Source organism: Delphinus delphis, chromosome 19 (genome assembly GCF_949987515.2).
Source record: "Delphinus delphis chromosome 19, mDelDel1.2, whole genome shotgun sequence".
Lineage (NCBI taxonomy): Eukaryota > Metazoa > Chordata > Mammalia > Artiodactyla > Delphinidae > Delphinus > Delphinus delphis.
The window spans coordinates 56881314-56903706 of record NC_082701.1 but is presented as its reverse complement, the minus strand read 5'-3'; the positions used below and the strand labels follow the sequence as shown (position 1 = coordinate 56903706).

At 38.4% G+C, this 22393-nt stretch overlaps 1 protein-coding gene across 2 annotated transcripts; it reads right to left on the bottom strand.

Annotated features, from left to right (window-relative positions):
* Nucleotides 1–1715: 1715 nt before the first annotated feature.
* Nucleotides 1716–21705, bottom strand: ZNF624 (zinc finger protein 624). Of its 2 annotated transcripts, XM_059997639.1 has the most exons (6): nucleotides 21631–21705; nucleotides 17054–17142; nucleotides 14513–14578; nucleotides 10918–11044; nucleotides 10104–10199; nucleotides 1716–4235 (listed from the first exon to the last, which is right to left on the bottom strand). In XM_059997639.1, exons 2-6 carry the CDS (start codon nucleotides 17138–17140, stop codon nucleotides 2011–2013), a joined length of 2601 nt encoding a protein of 866 aa, XP_059853622.1. In that variant the 5' UTR covers nucleotides 17141–17142; nucleotides 21631–21705; the 3' UTR covers nucleotides 1716–2010. The 2 variants fall into 2 exon arrangements, with proteins under 2 accessions (XP_059853622.1, XP_069396243.1); XM_069540142.1 differs by lacking the exons at nucleotides 14513–14578; nucleotides 17054–17142; nucleotides 21631–21705 and adding an exon at nucleotides 14168–14209.
* Nucleotides 21706–22393: the final 688 nt, after the last annotated feature.

Genomic DNA, 22393 nt, shown 5'->3' with positions numbered 1-22393 from the left:
GGGTTCCCATTTTGACTCCAGGACTCTCTTAGTATTTCCAGAACTTCCAAGCTTTTATACATGGACTTTGGAGTTCTTGGCTGTTTCCCTCTCTATACTCCATCACACAGTGTTCTGCAGGGCTGTACACAGACCTTTACACCATTGTGATCTTTCCTTTGGTGCCATGTTGAAAGTGGAACTTGTCTCTGAAGCTTGCAAGTCTTCTGGTCTATAACCTGGACACAATTTCCAGATATTCTCGGATATGTTTTTCATCTACCTGAAATTTCTATTACCTCCTCCAAATGAAACTGAGAGGGTGTGGGGGGGGTCCTGAAGTGCTGGATAACTTCTTTGGAATCTAGGTGGTACCAAGACCAATTTCCATGCTCTTAGATCCATGACCACTCCTGCCCTGCCAAGGTATATCCAGCACCTAGGGTAATTCCTGGGCTATCACAGGTGTCTAGTAAATTAGCTTCACAAGAAAAATAGATTTTTCATGTTTATATAAATATTACATGCTCATTGGAAAGAAAAACTGAGAAATACAGAAAAGCAGAGAGAGGTAAAACAAACAAAAAACACTGGATTCTGCAACAAATCTAAAACAACTGTCATTAACTTTTTGGAGACTGTCCCTTCATTCATGGCTATCAAAAGTTCACACAAATACATAGTTTCATACCATACATACTGCATTTACATTTTTCTATTTTCCTAGTTTCCCCCCCCCCACTTATATCACTGCTTCTCCTCTTCTCCCTCCCTTCAAGGTAACCAATATTAACAGCCTGATGTATATTCTTCCATACTTGTTTCTATGCTCATCTAATCACATGCACACATATATGCATACATAAATGCATGTAACCATTACTTTAACAAAAATGAAATCTTGTATATATACATCTCTGTAATAAAGCAATTACTTATCAAAAAATTGTGGAAATACCTTGAAGTCAACTAGTGTAGCTATAACTCATTTTAAAAATTACTCTCATACTTTTCCATGGTATGGCTATATCACAATTTATTCACCCATTCCCCTATTAATTGGCATTCACTTTGTCTCCAGTTGGGTTTCTTCTTTGCCTCTACAAACAATACTTTAATAAACATCCTTATTTATACATATGCTTTTGCACTGATGCTATTATTTCTGTGGGGCAGATTCCCCAAAAGTGAGACTGCTGGGTCAAAGTGCTTTTAAAATTTTACTTAAGAATTAAAAAAAATATATACCGCTGGATTGCTGGTGGAAATATAAGTTGATATAACCATTTGGTAAGAGTATATGGTTTGCCAAACTCCACTAGCAAAAGATCTCTTAATTTTTGCCAACTCCATGAAGTGGAAGTAACATATCATTCGTTGTTTCAATTTGCGTTTCCCTGAGTATTGTTTATTTAGGTTCATAATATTTTCATAGGTTAATGCATTTGGAGTTGTTCTTCTATGAAGAGCCATCTAGTCCAGATGGATTAAAACTTCAATGTAAAAAATAAAATTATCAGAATATTAGAAACAAATTTAGGAGACTATATATAACCTGGGGATTGCTAAAAGAGTAAATAAAGAATATAAAAAGGAAAAGATGTAAATATTTTACTATGAAAAATTAAAGACTTAAAAATCTTTTACTACATAAAAAAGTACAAAGACAAATACGAAGAAAAACATTTGCAACACATATGTCAAATGATTAATATCTCAAATATATTAAGGGCACCTCCAGATTTATAAGAAATATAAACCAATAAGAAAATCAGCAAAAAAATAGGCAATTCCTCGAAGATAATTTGTTAAATGAATAAAATATGAAATTTGGATGAAGGCTTTCATTTGCCCTTTTTATTATGAATTTTCTTATAACTTCTAAGATTTAATATGACCAATTGCTTTTCTACATTCTTGTATTTATGAAGTGTGTACTTTCTGGCAAATTGCTCCTGAACATTTTCCCACATTCATAAAATATACAGTTTATAAGATTCTTGTCATATCTGGATGATAATTTTCTGTCCTCTATATTAATTGAGCTTCTTTCTGATGTATTCTTTGATGTACAGTAAGGCTTGAGCTACTCCTAAAGGCTTTTCCACACTCACTACATTTATAGGGTTTTTCTCCAGTGTGCATCCTCAGATGTACAGTGAAGTCTGAGTTCGTTCTGAAGGCTTTTCCACATTCTTCACATCTATAGGGCCTCTCCCCAGTATGAATTCTCTGATGTAGAGTTAGCTGTGATAGAGTAATACAACCTTTCCCACATTCCTTACATGTATAGGGCTTTTCTCCAGTATGTGTTCTCCAATGCACTGTAAGGTATGAACCTCTCCTGAAGGCTTTTCCACAGACATCGCATTTATAGGGTTTCTCTCCACTATGGATTTTCTGATGTTCTGTGACGTGTACCATCTGGCTAAATGCTTTGCCACAGTCATTACATTTAAATGGTTTCTCCCCGGTATGTGTCCTTTGGTGGGTATTAAAGCCTGAGTTACTTGTGAAAACCTTCCCACACTCATTACATTTATAGGGTTTTTCTCCAGTATGCCTTCTTTGATGCACAGTAAGCTGTGATGTATTAGTGAAAGCTTTCTCACATTCATTACACTTATATGGTTTTTCTCCAGTATGGGTCCTTTGATGTACAATAAGGTATGACTTAGTTCTGAAGGATTTTCCACAATCATAGCAGTTGTAGGGTTTCACACCAGTATGAATTTTCTGGTGCTCCTTGAGATTTACCATCTTGGTAAATGCCCTCTCACAGTCAGTACATTTATATGGTTTCTCTCCAGTATGAATCCTCTGATGTACAGTTAAGTGTGATTTTATTCTGAAAGATTCCCCACATTCATTACAGAGATAAGGTTTCTCCTCAGTATGAATTCGCTGATGTATAATTAGAGATGAAGAACGCATGAAGGCCTTTCCACATTCATTACATTTATAAGGTTTCTCTCCTGTATGCATTCTGTGGTGTACAGTAAGGCACGAATAATTGATGAATGCTTTCCCACATTCGTTACATTTATAGGGTTTTTCTCCTGTATGAATCCTCTGATGTTCCGTGAAATTTGCTATACGATTGAATGCTTTCCCACATTCATTACATTCATAGGGTTTTTCCCCAGTATGGGTTCTTATATGTACAATAAGGCTTGAATTACTTCTATAGGCTTTTCCACACTCATTACATCTAAAGGGTTTCTCTCCAGTATGAATTCTCTGATGAACATTAAAGATTGTGGTATTCTTGAAAGATTTCCCACACTCAATGCATTTATATGGTTTCTCTTCAGTATGGGTCTTCTGATGTACACTAAGATATGACTTATTCCTAAAGGCTTTCCCACATTCATTACATTTGTAGGGTTTTTCTCCATTGTGAGTTTCCTGATGTCTTGCAAGTTTTGATTTATCACCAAAAGCTTTCCCACATTCACTACATTTATAGGGCTTCTCTCCAGTTTGAATTCTCTGGTGTTGATTAAGGCGGGCACACTGGCTGAAAGATTTTCCACAAACATTGCACTGATAAGGTTTCTCCTTAGTATGAATTCTCTGATGCACCATGAGGGATGAAGAAGCAATGAAGGCCTTTCCACATTCATTACATTTATAGGGCTTTTCTCCAGTGTGAATTTTTTTATGTTGACTAAGATATGAAGGCTGGCTGAACATTTTCCCACATTCATTACATTCATAAGGTTTTTCTTTAGTGTGAGTTCTCTGATGTTGAATGAGTAATGACCTATAACGGAAGGCCTTTTCACATGTACTACATTTATAGGGTTTTTCTTTATTATTGTTTTTTTTCTCTAAAGTGAGTTCTGAAGCAGGGCTTATGACTTTGTTGCCTTCTGTATCCTTGCACATTTTCTTCCCCAGATGGGTATCTGTAATCAAATCTAAATTCTCTGTAAAATTTTCCTCATGTGTTTGGTATTTGCTGTGGGGCTCTTCTGTGATAACTCCTGGTTCTGGAAAAAGAACAGATCCAAATCTAAAGCCTTTTTGAAGAGTGGGAATTTTCTTGTGTTTAACTATTCTTTGACTCAAATGACTTTCTTGACTATCTTGCAATCTCAATATCCTGTCACTCCATTTCCATAATCCTCCCATTTTGGTGTCCCATAGACCATTCTCTATGAGTTTCTCTACTATGGTCTCCTGTGATAAACATTCTTCAGAAATATTCTCTGTTGGTATAGCATTCTTGGTTGTAGGTTTAGTCTCCAACTCTGGGAGGAAAAAAGAGAGAAATCAAATGACTCCTATTTCCTAGATTGAGGACATCACGCTAAACAGGAAAACAGAAGGGAAGCTTGAATTGATAATGAATATATGTTTTTAACTGCTTGCAAATTGCCCTTTTTTCTAGGAAGGAGGAGATTGCGTTAAGGAAGGCTGATTGAGCAAAGAACCAAAGCAGTAAATTCAAGGAGTTTTTATCCTATTAAAAAAAATTCATTTGTGGTAACCCTTCTACAATCCAAGTTTCTCAAATATTTCCTCCTTTTCTCATTCGTTTTAGAGTCAAATTCTTTAGAGAGCATTCTTCCTAAATTGTAACTACTTCCTTGCTTTCCACTTACTCCACAAACCAGACATTCACCCTAAATAATACTTTCTACTTGTTCTCATTATTTGTTCACTATTTTTTAAAAATTTATTTTATTTAATTTATTTTTGGCTGCATTGGGTCTTTGCTGCTGTGCACGGGTTTTCTCTAGTTGCGGCGAGTGGGAGCTACTCTTTGTTGCAGTTTGCAGGCTTCTCACTGTGGTGGCTTCTCTTGTTGTGGAGCATGGGCTCTGGGTGCATGGGTTTCAGTAGTTGTGGCATGTGGGCTCAACAGTTGTGGCTCACGGACTCTAGAGCGCAGGCTCAGTAGTTGTGGTGCACAGGCTTAGTTGTTCTGTGGCATATGGGATCTTCCAGGACCAAGGCTTGAACCCGTGTCCCCTGCTTTGGCAGGCGGATACTTAACCACTGCGCCACCAGGGAAGCCCTGTTCAGTAGCTTTTTTGTGAAGGCTTTCTCAAATTTCCCTGTCAGAATAGCTTTTTCAAGTCTTTATATGTACCTTTTTTTTTCTTTTGATTTAGTAAATTATTTTTTATTTAACAAAATTTATTTATTTATATTGAAGTATAGTTGATTTACAATGTTGTTAATTACTGCTGTACAGCAAAGTGATTCAGTTATACATTTACATATATATATATATATATATATATATACACACACACATTCCTTTTAAAAAATATCCTTTTCTATATGTAACTTTTTATAGAACATTTGTGGAAGAAGACACTTTGAGTTTTCAGAAAGTAGGTTGAACAAGGTAGTCAAAATTAATACAGTTGTGAATATTACAAATAGTGATAATTACTATTATCAAGGGTAGTTTTGCAACCTTTTTACGGGACTTTAGAACATTTCTGACAGTTTCAAAATTTTCTTAAACAATTATACTGGGGGTGGTGGTCTAACAATTTGTTTGTATATGTGAACTTAATATTTTACTTTTTAAAACACTTTTAAACTTCTTAAAGTTTCTAATTTATTTCCAGGTAATCATATCTAAATGTTTTTAAAAAATTGAACCAAAATCTTCTGTGGTTAGTAAAATGGCTTTATGACTTTAAAACTCAAGGTAAGTAGAACTTTCAATGGATTCACAGGGCTAGACAAAGATTTCAATTCAGGGTCACCAAAAAAGAAAACTCTAGAACCCAAGGACTAAAACCCAGCTCATTTAAATGTCCAATTCAATTAAGGTGACAGGAATTTTTTTTAGGCAAAAAGAAAAACGGAGAGAATATAACACCAGCAGATCTGAATAAAGGAGAATATTAAAGGGCATTCTTTAAGTAGAAGAAAAATAATCCTAGGTAAAAGTTCAGAAATGAAGAAAAGAATGAAGAGAAAGAGAAGGGAAACATCGGTAAATCTGAATGAATATTGACTGCATACAAATTAATAATGAGATTTGACATATATAGAATTAAAATACATAACTTCAATAATGTATAATTGAGGTTAAACTGAATAAGCTGTTCAAGATTCTTGTACTGTTTGGGAAAATCTGTAACCACTAAACAAATAACTTAAAAATTTATAATTACCAACTGATTACAAGGGGAATAGAAAAATAAAAGATGATAAATCAAAAGGAAGGCATGAATGGGAAGAAAATGAATATAGAAAAGGCAAGATACTCTCACAGTTAGAGGGTAGATTTAAACATTATATAATTGTATTATGTACAAAATGGATTAAAAACTCCAGAAGAAACACATTGTCGGATTAGTTAAAATAAAAATTAACAAAATGCAATTATAAGAGAAATAAAATACAAAGATACATAAAAGATGACAGTAAGCAGATAAAAAAAGATATATCACATATACAATAAAAAGAATGATGCTATAATAATATTAGTATCAGGCAAAATAGACTTTAAGGCAAAAACAATTAACAAAGATAAAGAAGACACTTCATAATGATAAAATATCCAATTTACCAGAAAGATATAACAATTCTAACTTTGTTTTTACCTAAGAACACAGCTTCAAAATACATAAAGCAAAAATTAAAAAACTAAGACACAGACAGATCTGTACTCACAGTGGGAGACTTAAAAAAATATTTCTCAGTAACTGATAGAATAAGCTGACAATCAGCAAGAAGATAGACTTCAGCAACATAATTAACAAACCTGACATATCTAGAACAGCACTCAGTACCTATATACCACACATTTTTCCAAGTGCACACAGAATATTTACAAAAATTGGTCAGGTGGCAAAGCAAATTTCAAGAAACCTGCAAAGAATGAAATCATACAGAGAATGTTTTCTGACCACGGTAGAACTTAAAACAACAAGGTTATTAGAAAATCCCCATATCGTACAAAATTAAGGAAAATACCTCCAAATAACCTGAGGGCCAAAGACATCACAATGGAAATGAGCAAATACTTTGAACTCAATAATTATGAAGGTGTTACATAAAAAAAGTATGGCAGGGCTTCCCTGGTGGCGCAGTGGTTGAGAGTCCTCCTGCCGATGCAGGGGACACGGGTTCGTGCCCCGGTCCGGGAAGATCCCACATGCTGTGGAGCGGCTAGGCCTGTGAGCCAGGGCCGCTGAGCCTGCATGTCCGGAGCCTGTGCTCCGCAATGGGAGAGGCCACAACTGTGAGAGGCCTGCATACCGCAAAAAAAAAAAAAAAAAAGTATGGCAGTCTTGATAGCCTTAAATACATTAGCAAAAAAGAACGGCTAAAATCAATAAGTATCCAACTCAAGAAGTTAGAAAAGATCAGCAAATTAAACCCTAAGAAGGTAAAAATAATGAAAGAGAAGAAAGTAATGAAACAGAAATCAAAGACACAGTAGCAAGGATTAAAAATTATTTTTTAAAAGCCAAATAAGATTGATAAATCCTAGCAAGACTGATTAAGATAAAAGAGAGAAGACAAAAAATTTAGTATCAGGAATGAAAAAGGAGACATCCCTTCAGATCCATATAGTCATTTAAAAGATAAACAGAGGATAGTATGCCCCTAAATTTAAATTTTATATTAAGTAGATCAATTCCTAGACAAACACAACTTATTAAACTGAAACAAAAAGAAATAGGAAATATGAATAGTCCTACAACTACAAAAGTAATAGAAACTGTAATTAAACACCTTCCTCAATAAAAGCTTTAGGCCAACATGGTTTCCCCAGTGAATTCCATGAAATTTCTAACTTCTTCTCTCTCACAACTCTTTTCTTTTTTCTTTTTCTTTTTTAAATATTTATTTATTTATTTGGTTGCACTGGGTCTTAGTTGCGGCATGCATGTGGGCTCTAGTTCCCTGACCAGGGATCGAACCCGGGCCCCCTGCATTGGGAACGTAGTGTCTTATCCACTGTGCCACCAGGGAAGTCCCTCACAACTCTTTCTTGTCCTCACTGTAAGCTGATGGCCTTGCTTTGTATTTTATTGAGAATAAAGAAGCTATCATCATAGGATGTCTCAATCTTCTCACCACCAGTTGACCTATATCTGCTCCCATCTTCTCCATCCTGCCTAGTGTTACTGCAGAAGAGGTGGCCTCCCTGCCTATCAAGGGTAAATCTCTCCTTTTCCATTCGTGATTTTATCCCTTTTCACTTTCTCAGACACTTTAGTTCTCCAGTGACCCTACCTTTGTCTTGCAACATCAATTTCTCCCTCTCCACTGGAACATCATTCCTACCAGCACTTAAGCATGTCAGAAAAGCTTCCATCTCAAAAATAAAAGTTTTCTTTTATTTCTTCTTTCTTCCAGCCACTGCCCCATTTCTCCTTCCCTCTTCATATGGAGGGGGGCTTTCTCTAGAGAGCCATCGAAACTGTCTCCAATGTCTACCTTTCACTCACTCTCTAAAAATACATATATAATATCTGAGATATAAAAATAATATATGTAACACATGTGCAAGTTATGGATGGCATCACAATAAAATAAATATGCAAATGATCTAGAATCCATTATTCCTTTCCATCTCCACCATCACTCTAATCAAAGTTACTGTAGTCTCTTGCCTAGACTATTTTTTTAATTAAAGAATGTTTTTTGGCTGTGTTGGGTCTTTGTTGTGGCGTGGGCTTTCTCTAGTTGCAGTGAGTGGGGGCCACTCTTCGTTGCGGTGTGCGGGCTTCTCATTGTGGTGGCTTCTCTTGTTGTGGAGCACAGGCTCTAGGCGTGCAGGCTTCAGTAGTTGTGGCACATGGCTCAGTAGTTGTGGCTCACAGGCTTAGTTGCTCCACGGCATGTGGGATCTTCCTGGACCAGGGCTTGAACCCGTGTCCCCTGTATTGGCAGGTGGACTCTTAACCACTGCACCTCCGGGGACATCCCTGCCTAGGCTATTTTAACTACCCCTTTACTATTACCTGCTTTATGCCCTTAAGTTCAATTTCCATGAACAGGGTTATTTCCCAAAGATCCTTGATTAAAACCTTTCAGTGCTTTCACACTCACTTTGATTAAAATCCACTCTCCTTACCATGGTCCACAGAGTCCTGAATAGGCAGTCTCCTGTCTGACTATCTTATTCTGTACCAGTCTCCCTCTCCTTATGCTTCAGTCAGGCAGCTTCCTCAGATTTCTAGAACTCAGTACATTACGTTCTGCTGCCTGGAATGCTCTTCTTCTCCTCTTGCCTTGGCTGGCTTCTTCTGACTCTTCAAGTGTCACCTCCTCAGAAGCCTTCCCCGACCACACTATCTGAAGGAGGCACCCTCATCGCCATCCAAGTTACTCTTTCATATCCTCATGGCTAAGTTATTATGACCATTATTTAGTGTGCTTTTGTTTATTTACTTGTCAATTATCTATTTCTCAAAATTTAATCTTCATGAGAGAAGGGACCTGGTCCATCTTACTGCTGTAGACATAGTACTTAACTCAGTTCACAGTATACAGATAAGTATTAAATATTGATTGTTTAATATTAATAGATATTGGTTAAATAGATAAATACTATATTTTGATTCTCAACTGATTTACTGTTTGTATTCTCAATTAGTGAAGATTCTGGAGGACAGTAGGAGGGTTCCTCTGAAGTTTCAGCAGGCATGCAAGTGAAGAAAGTTAAATAATTAGTCAATGGGTTTAGCTTAAAAGAAATCAGTGGTGATCCTTAAGAAAGCACTTTCAGGAAAGTTAATGAAGGAAGAGATATCAAATAATGGTTAAACAAATGAGAAAAGTGTAAGGTTAAATGGAGAAGACAGACTGAAAGGGATATTTTATGCATGTTTGAAGGAAGGAACAATTATGAAAATCATGTTCCCAAGAAAGTAAAGTAGGATGTGATGGGAACTAGAAGTAGAGGGCAGAGATGGCAGGAGAGGGAAAAGGAGAGGTTAACAGAGGGAGAGAGGGAGGGAAGGCAGGAGGGAGGGAGGAAGGGAGGTGTAGGAAGAGAGGAAGAGAGGGGGAGAATCCTTTCCTTTGAGATAGCTTTGAGCAAAGATAACTCCCAAAATATTTCAGATGTTCTGCTCCATCCATGACCTACTGACTTCAAAGAAATCCCATCCTCCTGGTTCTTATTAACTCACCTGAATAGCGGGTTTTTGAAGTTTCTCTCACTACCACCCATGGTCCTTTTCCATCCTCCAAATGAGATATCATGTCTGGTTTGGAAACTGCAAGCCCTGTTCAGAGAAAAATGAATAGGATTTGATTGTGCCTGTGAGCAAGAACTAGGGCCAAATTCAGTCTCAGCTCCTGATCTTCTGTGCAGAGTGGTTACCACAAGAAGTTTTAGGGGTGCACTGTCCAATGCAGCTGACAATAGCCACCTACGGATATTTAATTCTGAATTTAAGTTAGTTAAAATTGTATAAAATTTAAAATTCAGTTCTTCAGTTGGACTAGCCAGATTTCAAATTCTCAACAGCCACAGTGTAGAGCCTGCTACACTGGAAAGCACAAATACAAAACATTCCCATCACAGGAGAACACTCTACTGTACAGCAGTGTTGTAGAGAATTACAAAGGTACCTCAAAGAAGCTCAACATGATCCCAGGTTTGGGGATAACCTCAGTTTAGAAAGAAAATAGACATATTTGTTCCTTTCTTTCTAGAGACACTGATAAGTCTTATGGAAGTGACTACAAAAAACAGTCTTAAAAGGAGGGACTGTCAATAATCTCCAAGATTCCAAAGAAATATGTATTTCTTACTCTACAATGGGCGAACCACTGAGTTAAGAGCAAAAGACAGCATAATTCCCAACAATATGCCCCTAAGATTATGAGATTTTAACGCTTAAATTCTAGCCCAAAATTCAGTTAAGTACTTTAGAGGGTCTGTATCTTCAGTAAACCTGGCCCAGTGGGCAGATACATAAACCTGGAGGTTACCCTTACCCAAGGAGACAAGATTCCTATAATTCTCTAGCATCACATCCTTGTGCAGTTTCCTCTGTGTAGGGTCCATCAACCTCCACTCTTCCAATGTGAAGTCTATAGCCACATCTTTAAATGTCACTGATTCCTAAAATAAATACAGAGATCACTCAGGGACTGTACAGTTAGACCTATTAGGCAGATTAATACATACAAAACTGGGGAAGAAAACTAGAAAACTAGTAGTTTCCAGCCAAATCATCTTTCCTCCCTCAAAATCCTGCCTTATGTATAATATCAACTCTTTTTCAGTTCTATTCTATAAAATATGGCTTAATAAAAGACACAGTTTATCATTCAGATTGTAGATATAGAATATTATAAGCTATCTATCTGAGAAAGAAAAATAAGAAATTGTGGGACTTTGGGGAGCTTCTCTGGTCAGGATATAAAATATATGTATATATGCTTGTAAAAAAATCAAAGGATAAGCCATAAAATTGTTTTAATGGTTGGTTATCTATTGGAGGAAGAGGGAAACAGAGTGAAGAGGACTGGAATAGAAGCTAGATTCCCTTGAATATTTATTGTTTTTTAGATTTGAATTTTGAACCATGTAAATATATTATTATAAAAGAAAAACTAAATAAAAAAGCAATTTCTAAATATTAAAAGTAAAATGAAACCAGCTGGTAGCATACACATTCATCAGAGAGGAACTATTTTGAGTATCTTTAAAACATAGTAATTTTTCTGTATATCTCTTGTGAGATATATCCTGAGGAGAAAAAGAACTGTAAAAAACTAAACAACACATTTTCAGTAACTAATCATTATTGTTGGTGGCAGTGATGGAAATGTTATTTTGTAACTGTTGCGTGTGTAGTGTTGGATAAAGCAAATCAGTATTGATATCATTGAGAACTAATAAATTAGACATGGGAGAAAGAAGATATAAATGTAATATCAATGAGATTATGTACAATCCAATATTGCATGGGAAATATCGGTATAAACTCATGAAGTATTTTCAGGAAAACAGGCCACATACTTCCTATCTCCGGCCACTCAATAGGTTTAGAAACAATAACCAAAAAGGTACCATTATGCAGTCTAGACCGTGGCCCCTACAGATTACTTTCTGCTACAAGAAACCAGGGCTTGGAACTTTCTGTCAAAATAAAAAGCAAGGGGGCTTCCCTGGTGGCGCAGTGGTTGAGAGTCCGCCTGCCGATGCAGGGGACACGGGTTTGTGCCCCGGTCCGGGAAGATCCCACATGCCATGGAGCGGCTGGGCCAGTGAGCCATGGCCGCTGAGCCTGCGCGTCCGGAGCCTGTGCTCCGCAACGGGAGAGGCCACAGCAGTGAGAGGTCCGCATACCGCAAAAAATAAAAAAAATTAAAAAAAGCAAGAAAACTATCAAAGACTAGTACTAGGATCATGTCTGAGACTTGTGAGACAACTTCAAGAGGCTCTCACTGGCCAAAGATGGGACAATTTGAACATCCATAAGAACAATAACTGTAGTGGGCTTCAAAAATATCTAATACATTTAAAATTATGATTTCGCTATAAAACTCTAAGGATACTCATTGATCATCTTTGGAGAATGCCTGGAAACTGGTAAATAAAGAGAAAGAATTAACCCTTTGCCCTTCTTTTCCTATGCAAAATACATATAGTTTGCACAGTAATAAAATGTAATCAGATGGTCTATGAGGGGAGGTTTCTCTTTATGGAAGTACTCCAGCTAATATGTGAACATGGAATGAAAAAATTAGAATATCACCATTTTGATACCTCTAATGAATTAAAGGATTATCAGTGGCTGCTAACACACCAAAGAGGCTTCAACTAGGCATTATGTAGCTTCTGGTAGTAGATACCAGAAATATGAAATGCCAATGCCAAAAAATTTTTAAAAAATCAAAATCTGATCAAGCCTCTAGATTTAACTAACAATATAAAGGAAATACAGGAGACAGAAGTGCATGTTAAAAAAAACCCATGGGTATGCAATAAATAAAATCCATATTGTGACAAATTCTAAATCAATGCTGTCCAACAAATATAATGCAAGTCACAAATGGAATTTTAAATTTTCTAGTAGTCACATTAAAAATAAAAAGAAACAGGTGAAATTAGTTTTAATAATATATTTTAGTTAGTCTAATATGTACAAAATATAATTTCAACATGCAATCAATGTAAAAATTATTAATGAGATAATTTACATTATTTTTTGTATTAAGTCTTTGAAATATGATGTGTATTTTAAGTTAACAGTACCTCTCAACTTGAACTAGTCACATTTCAGGTACTCAACAGCCACATGTGGCTAGTGGCTCCTGTACTGGACATCACAGCTCTAAAATACAAATGACTTGGTTTCTTCAATAAATGATTACAAAGGGAAAAAAAGAGGGAGGGGGAAACCTCTAGATTAAAAGTGACCTAAGAGACAATATCAGCTAATATGACTCAACTGGGGAAACAAATACCAAATTAATATGTGATAATATTAAGGCTGTTCATTTTTAGCTGTAATTATGGTATTATACTTAAAACTAAAAAAATCTGTTATAGATATATAATGAAATATTTATAGATGAGATTATATAATGTCTTGGATTTGCTTCAATAAAACCAGTGAGGGAGGGTAGTATTACAGATGAAATATGATTGCCATGGGTGTTAAGTGTTGAAGGTTCAATGGGATTCATCAAACTACTCTCTCTACTTTTGTGTAAGTATGGTTCATATTATTTGTCAGGTACTGATACGAAGGCTTTTAATGTAATGATTGAATCCTCACAATAAGGAAGCTGCTATTTACAGATAAGGAAAGTGAGGCATCGAGAGGTTAGGTGCCTTGCCTAAGTTCACAGAAGACACAAAGTCTCGATTCAAATCCAGGCAGTTTGGTTCCAAAATTCAAACTCATAAGCACTATACTCTATGATCTGGTAAATTAAGAACCCTACTTAGCTGACTAATCGGGCAAAGGTCTCAAGTTAGACTGTATTTGGCTAAGGTATGCTCTGTATCGGAAGAAACAGATTTCCTCTGGAGTGTTTTTCTGCCATACAGATATGTATGCTTATCAAATGGTTTAAATCTTTTTATTTATTAGGACCTCAAAGTTTGTGAAGCATGTTTTATATAATTCTACTAACAATAAAACATGGCTAATGTGAGAGATAATGACAGTTCATAAACTGTTAATATTGTTAATCACTTCACACATAACTCAAATTATAATGAACTTACTGCGTTTGTTTTCTTTTCCCATCTGGAGCTAAGCCCCAGGAAAAATCTAAGAAGGCCCTCAGCTCTCACCTCTGGCTACCTTGAGGCTCTGCAAGCAAGAATTGAAGTATGTGATACAGGATACTTTATCATTAGGAATTATAATGTGACCATCTGTCAAATTAGGGCTGCTACCACTGAGAGAAATAAAATCTGTCAAAATGACGCTATCAGCCCTGGGGTTACCACACCTAACGAGCCAGATGGTTCTTATGGTGAACTTGCAATGTGCTGGAACATTAAGAATTAGTGCAGTAAAAGAGATGCCGTCTCTTCATTCCCCTTAGATACAATGCCAAGTATTACCTTTACCAATTCTTGTTCTTCTGCCTGAAGGTGAAGATCTTCATTTGGCTGGGGAACTTCAGGACTCTAAGGGGATACAGGATAAGATCACTCAGTGACAGGCTGCCTATTACCTACAACAGAGTCTCAGCAAGCACCACCAGTCCCCTGTGGATGCGGTGTATATGAGATCACCTCTTTTACTGTATTATTCAGGGATGAAATTAAGGTCCCATAGCAACATCCAAACATAATCTTCTTTCACCTCATTTGAGACAATGACACACATAAGACTGAGAAAGATACAACTGAATAATTTTTAAAGGGGACTTTTAACAAATAACCTATCAAAACAAAAATAAACTTATAATAAGGGGTCTTAGATGCTACATAATTCTTTTTCCTATGAGGATGAAATCTGTTTCTCAGAAATAATCTATCTTGCTCAAGAATAACATTCAAAACCTACTAACACCATCTGTTTTCTACAACTGAAAGATCATGTCTGGGGGTTGGGGGGGGCCTGTCTCAGTACTCTTTCAGAGAATATTTCAGGGACCTCTCACAACATTGCTTTCTTCCAAATATTAGACACTATATGCCTATAAAGACCTGATTTCATAAATGAAATGAAATTTTACTATATCTTCTAGTAGTACTTACTGATTTTAGATTTTTAAAAGTTATGGGTAACAGAACTATTAAATTTCATTGAGAAAAATGTTATCTTAGTTCTTCCCTTTCAAGTTCTTACCTTAAAAAGTACAAATATTCAGGGGACTTCCCTGGTGGTGCAGTGGTTGAGAGTCCGCCTGCTGATGCAGGGGACACGGGTTCATGCCCCGGTCCGGGAAGATCCCACATGCTGCGGAGCGGCTAGACCCGTGAGCCATGGCCGCTGAGCCTGTGCGTCCGGAGCCTGTGCTCCGCAACGGGAGAGGCCACAACAGTGAGAGGCCCGCATACCGCAAAAAAAAAAAAAAAAAAAAAAAAAAGAATCCACCTGCAATGCAGGGAACACGGGTTCGAGCCCTGGTCTGGGAAGATCCCACATACCGCGGAGCAACTAAGCCGGTGCGCCACAACTACTGAGCCTTCGCTCTAGAGCCCGCAAGCCACAACTACTGAAGCCCGCGGGCTTAGAGCCGGTGCTCCGCAACAAGAGAAGCCACTGCAATGAGAAGCCCGCGCACCACAACGAAGAGTAGCCCCCACTCGCTGCAACTACAGAAGGCTCATGCACAGCAACGAAGACCCGACGCAGCCAAAAATAAATGTTAATTTTTTAAAAAAGTACAAATATTCAGCTTCCAAAAAATTAAGGATGATGTGAACCTCAACCTCTGATAATTAGAGATGTGTTTGATCTGGCCTATACTAGACAAATACTTTAGATCTACTGATAAAGTGAAACATTTTGGCTTTCATTTATCTTTCCAAGGGTATGTCTTAAGAACTATTTACATGTTTTATATTCTTGCTACAAAAAATAGAAGATCACTACTACAAGTTATTATGGATAATTTCTGTAACAAATTATATTTGTTGGTACTACCTTTCTTCTGAATCTCCTATTTCAAAAAGTCACTTCTAAAACACAGCTTTAATCACATTAATACCCACCTCAAACACATCCACACACACATACATATATACACTTAAATGTCTTCAGGGAAACATGAAAAGATTCAGCTTAATTATCTAAATTCCAGTCCTATCTTTCACAAATTTCCATCTTGAATCACTGGCTCACTCACTGTTCTCTGCCTCAGAGCCTTGCCTTCTCACCTGAAGTACCCTCACAAATAATTTACAACAATTTAAATCCCACTTGTAATTGGGTACCAGCTTAAATCTAACCATCCTCATGAGCTTTCCATAACTGATTCAGCCCATACTAATATCCCATTTCTTTCCTTACAAAAGCACTCATCAGCTTTATCATACTGCTCAGTAACTATCATTCACCTAAATAAATTATGTAACTATTTCTTTTGTATGCCTTACCTCAGTGAGACTGTAAGCACCCTACAGTCAAGCACTGTGTCTTAAACATCTTCTTTCTCTCCATGTCATCTATTAAGCTTGATCACTTCTTAATGGGTAGAAAAGAGGAGAACACTAAGAGTGGACACAAGGGGAATGGTCCCTGTGAATTAAGGGTGTGTGTATGTATGCACATGTATTGTTTTGTTCAAAATTTCCTAAACAAAATTTTCCAATTGGAAAATATTCCATTCTACTACCCCATAAATAACTGAAATTTCCTGGGAACAATACAAAGTTAATGTCATAAGTAAATTTTCCAGACTGCCTATCATATCTAAAGATAGCACAGATTTTTTCTGCAAGATTACGTGTCTGATACTTGTTTCAATATGCATAGTGAATCTTCCTATAGATTACAAGCTTTACTATGATGAACCAAATTTTCATGGATCAAACAACTTGATTCAGTTACCAAAGGGAGTGTGGGTGAGGTCAAGTCACACGACTTCAGGAAAAGTAGTCGTGCTCTCAAAGCAGGACAACAGGTCAGAAGCAGAGGAAACCCCAACTTACCAGAGGTCCAACTGAAAAAACCACAGCAGCCATAATCTCTTCCTCTGGGCTCCCCTCTCTGGAAAGAGTGGAGTCCTGCAAAGACATATCTAAGAAAGAGAAATAAGCCATGAAAAGCAATCCTGCCTTGGAAATCTCAGACTTACCAAGTTGAAACGTTGACATTACAAATAAGTATGACCTTGCTAAAGAACACAAGATTAACCTGCGCGATCGGCGAGGAAATATGATTCTTACCAGTGTAGAGCTTAAGATTTTAATACCACGAAATGTAGTTACAGTTGGCAGATCAGACATTTTACAAGGAACTTTGAAACTACTTTCTCACTTGACCGTCACGTCACCCAATGGAAACTAATTCCCATTCCACCGGTGAGGAAGCTGAGGCTTAGGAAAACTAGACTACTGATATTTTACCCAAGCTGTGTAGGGTCCCAGATCAGTCTAGTTCCAGGCCACGCCTGCCCCACTACTTCAACTTGCTGGGAAAAACAATTCCATCTTCCCTTGCCACAATCACCGCCTCCTCTAACAGTGGAATAATCCAGTAATCTCTTTCTTCCCGTCCTTCCTTGGAAGAGTGAACTCACTAAAACTTCCACAGGCCTCTGCTCCATGTAAAGAGAACACCACAACTCCAAACTTAAAAGATATTAGAAGTCTTGTACATGCCTCTCTCAATCTCATATTCAAATAGCTCTTTATCTATCCTTTCTATATCAGGCAACCCCAAATAGAAAGGAAGTAGGGATAACAATAATGATATAAGAGAAAGTGGAATCCAATGCACAAAGCACTGAGCAGTAGTTCTTTTATACTGAAAATAGTTATATGCCTAATAAAGGCTTTACACTGTGGAGAAACAGGGTGGCAGAGATCTTGTTCAGATACCCCAGGCATTGATTCTGCCTTCTGTCTTTGGTTAAAGATATGGCCTTGCTGATGCTGAGTTTGGTTTGAAAACAAGAGCCTGAGGTTAGTAAACATTCTCTTAACAAGTGCATGGTTGCAGAATGATGCTGCAAGGCATATAAAAGGGAAGTGGCACAGTGAGAAATGAGCTTTCCAAATCTTGTGAAATTCTACTCTTTAATAAGAGTTTCTTAGACAGTTTGACATTCTCACTACCCAGTAGAGCTTTTGGGGCCCAAAGGAATCTAGGCCGAATTATGCTGAATCTGTCCCTGCCTTATATGTACAATTTGCCTCCATTAAGAATCCACATCCGGCCCAGTGGGAAAAAAAGAAAAAAAGAATCCACATCCAAGAGCTTTGTGTTCAAAAGTATAAAGACCAGCGGCATCAACACCACCAGAGAGCTTGTGACACATGCAAGACCTTAGGCCCAACTCCAGAAACTACCGAATCAGAATCAGCCTTTTGTTAAGATCTCTAGGTGATTCATATGCACACATTGAAGTTTAAGACACACTGATCTAAAATAGATTATTCCAATAAATTGGACAACCTAGAAGAAATGGATAAATTCCTAGAAACAGACAACCTACCAAGCCTGAATCATGAAGAAATAGAAAACCTAACAGACTGATTACTAGTAAGGAGACTGAATCAGTAATCAAAACTCTCCCAATGAACAAAAGTCCAGGACCATATGGCTTCACTGGTGAATTCTACCAAATGTTTAAAAAATACCAATCCTGCTCAAACTCTTCCAAAAAATAGAAGAGAACACTTCCAAACTCATTTTATGAAGCCAGCATTACCCTGATACCAAAACCAAGCAAGGGTACTACAAGAAAAGAAAATTATAGGCCAATATCCTTGATAAACACTGACACAAAAATCCTCAAAAAATATTAGCAAACTGAATTCAACAATGCATTAAAAGGATCATGTACCATGATCAAGTGGGATCTATTTCAGGGATGCAAGGATGGTTCAACATCTGCAAATCAACAAATGTGACACACCACATTAACACCATGCAGGATAAGAATAATATGATCCTCTCAACAGGGGTAGAAAAAGCATTTGACAAAATTCAACATCATTTATGATAAAAACTCTCAACAAAGTGGGTACAGAGGATATGTACCTCAACATAATATATGTTATGGGAAGCCCACATATTATTGGAAGTTCTAGACAGAGCAATTAGGCAAGAAAAAGAAATAAAATACAACCAAATCAGAAAGGAAGAATTAAAATTGTCACTATTTGCAGATGACATGATTTTATATATAGGACCCCCTAACAGATCCTGCCAAAAACTGTAGGAATTAGTGAACAAACGCAGTAAAGTTGGAGGATATAAAATCAATATACAAAATCTGCTGTGCTTCTATACACTAATAATGAACTATCACAGAGAGAAATTAAGAAATCAATCTCATTTACAAATGCTTAAAAAAAGAATAAAATACCTAGGAATAAATTTAACCACGGAAGTGACTGGCTGGTATACATTGAAAACTTAAAGACATTAAGTGGAAAGATATTCCATGCTCATAGATTCGAAGAACTAATGTTGTTAAAATGTCCATACTACTCAAAGCAATCTACAAATTTGAACCAGTATGATCAAAATTTGCAAGGCATTTTTCACAGAAGTAGAACAAGTAATTCTAAAATTTGTATAGAACCACAAAAGACCCCAAATTGTCAAAGTAATCCTGAGAAATAAGAACAAGGCTGGAGGCATCATGCTTCCTGATTTCGAACTATATTACAAAGCTAGAGTAATCAAAACAGTATGGTATTGGAAAAAGAAGACACAGATCAATAGAACAGAATAGAGTACAGAAATAAACCCACACATAAATTTACAATTAATTTACAACAAAGGAGCCAAGAATACAATGGGGAAAGAACTGTCTCTTCAATAAATGATGTTGGGGAAACTGGACAGCAACCTGCAAAAGAATGAAACTGGACCCCTAACTTACACCATACACGAAGATTAACTCCAAATGGATTAAGTAATTGAATATAAGGTCTGAAACCATAAAACTCCTAGAAGAAAACATAGGCAGTAAACTCCCTGATATCCATCTTGGCGATGACTTCTCAGGCACCAGAAGCAAAAATAAACAAGTGGGACTACATCAAACTAAAGCTTCTGCACAGCAAAGGGAAGTCCAGAAAATGAAAAGACAACCTATGGAACAGGAGAAAATATTTGCAACTCATATATCTGATAAGGGGTTAATACCCAAAACATAAAAAGAACTCATACAACTCAACAGCAAAAAAGCAAACAATCTGATGTAAAAAATGGGCAGGGATGAATAGATATTTTTCCAAAGAGTACATACAGATGGCTAACAGGTACATGAACAGGTGCTCAACATCACTAATCATCAGGGAAATGAAAATCAAAACCACAATGAGATATCACCTCACACCTGTCAGTATGGCTATTATCAAAAAGACAAGACATAACAAGTGTTGGCAAAAACATGGAGCAAAGGGGACACTTTGCACCACTGGTGGGAATGTAAACTGGTGCAGTCATTATGGAAAACAGTATGGAGATTACTCCAAAAATTAAAAATATAACCACCATATTTTCCAGCAATTCCACTTCTGGGCATTTATCCGAAGGAATAGAAAACACTAACTCACAAAGGTATCTGCACCCCCTGTTACTGCAGCATCATTTACAACAGCCAAGACGTGGAAGCCGCCTAAGTGTCCACTGATGCACGAATGCATAAACAAAAAGCGGCATGTGCCCACAGTGGAATATTAGCCACAAAAAAGGAGGAAATCCTGCCGTTTGTGACAACATGGGTGGACCTTGAGGGCATTATGCTAGGTGAAGCAAGTCACAGAAATAACGTGCAATCTCACTTATATGTGGAACCTAAAAACAAAACATCCGAGACTCACAGAGACAGACTGGTGGCTGGGAGGAGGTGGGAAAATGGGTGAAGGTGGTCAAAAGGTACAAACTTCCAGGTATAAAATAAGCCAGTCCTGGGACTATAATGCACAGCACGGCGACTAGAGTTAACAATACTGTGTTGCGGGAATTCCCTGGCGGTCCAGTGGTTCGGACTGGGAGCTTTCACTGCCCTGGCCGGGGTTGGATTCCCTGGTTGGGGAGCTGAGGTCCTGCAAGCCGCGCGGTTCAGCCCAAAATCCTAAAAAAAAACCCAAACTCCCCAAACTGTGTTGCATATTTGGAAGCTGAGCCGGCAGGAAAGGCTGCCTCCATTTCCCAAAGGCAGGAGAGGGGGGCACCGGTCAGAGCGCCGCTATCGAACCCCAGTCCCTCCGCTCGGGTGCAGAGCCCAGGATGGAAGTTCTCCCTCCTGCAGCTCGCCTGCTTCCCGCACCGCCCTTCTCCTCCCTCAGTGCAGGCGCGGCCCCGGGAAGAGGGGAAGGTCCAGTGGCGCGCCCACCCTGCCCGGCCCCCCGACGCAGCGCTGCCAGGCCGCAGCCTTCTGAGGGACGTCGGCCCCAGGCCCCTCTGGGGTGGGCGGGTCAGCTCGGGGTCTGGGGCTCCGCCGGGAGCGGCCCCGCCCCGGACGCCGCCAGGAGGCGAGCGCCGAGCGCCGAGCGCCGAGGGAGGGGCGGCGGGGCCCCGGCCGGTCGCCCGGGTCGACGAGTACCTGGCGGCCGCCTGAGGACAGGGCGCTCGCAGAGCAGTGCGGGAACTCTTCCAGCAATGGCGTCGGCGGCCGGGAGGCCGCGGACGGCAGTGCGCCTGCGCAGCCGGCGGGGACCACGGCGCCCAGAATCCTCCGCGCCGCTACTCTGCTCTTTCGTCGCCTCTGTGCCTGCGTCTTTGAATTGGCATCGTTGACAGTTCGTGGACCTAAAAAGTTCTTTCAGGTTGAGAGGCCACGACTGTGTGTCAAGCACTAGCACTAGCGACACAGAAGAATGACACAGCCCTTGCCTCGCAACACTTCCGTGTGACTAAAGAAAGAAAGCCATTGAGAGAACAGAGAATCTCCTGCAACAAATTAAAGCCCCAGACGCTGGGGTCCGGGGGAGTTGCGTGTCCAGGCTTCTGCCTGTCATTAAACTTCTTGATAGAAAGATCGTAATGCCTTCATTGTAATTTCTGGGTCTTTGAGCTTCTTTCCTTGGCTCATACTAATAAAAAAAATAATAAATTAAATGTTAGCATTATTATTTTTAATGCATGTTTTCCCTTGCCTCAATTCCATGGTTTTAATGACTAAAGGCCATCTTCTCCACATTGGGTCACACAGAATCCTCAAGGCTTCTAGAGCAGCTTCCCTTAATGGTGAGACAATTTCCTCTCTAATCCTTCCTTCCTTCCCTCCCTCCCTCCCTCCTTCCTTCCTTCCTCCCTTCCTTCCTTCCTCTTGCCGCACCGCTTGCGGGATCTTAGTTCCCCGACCA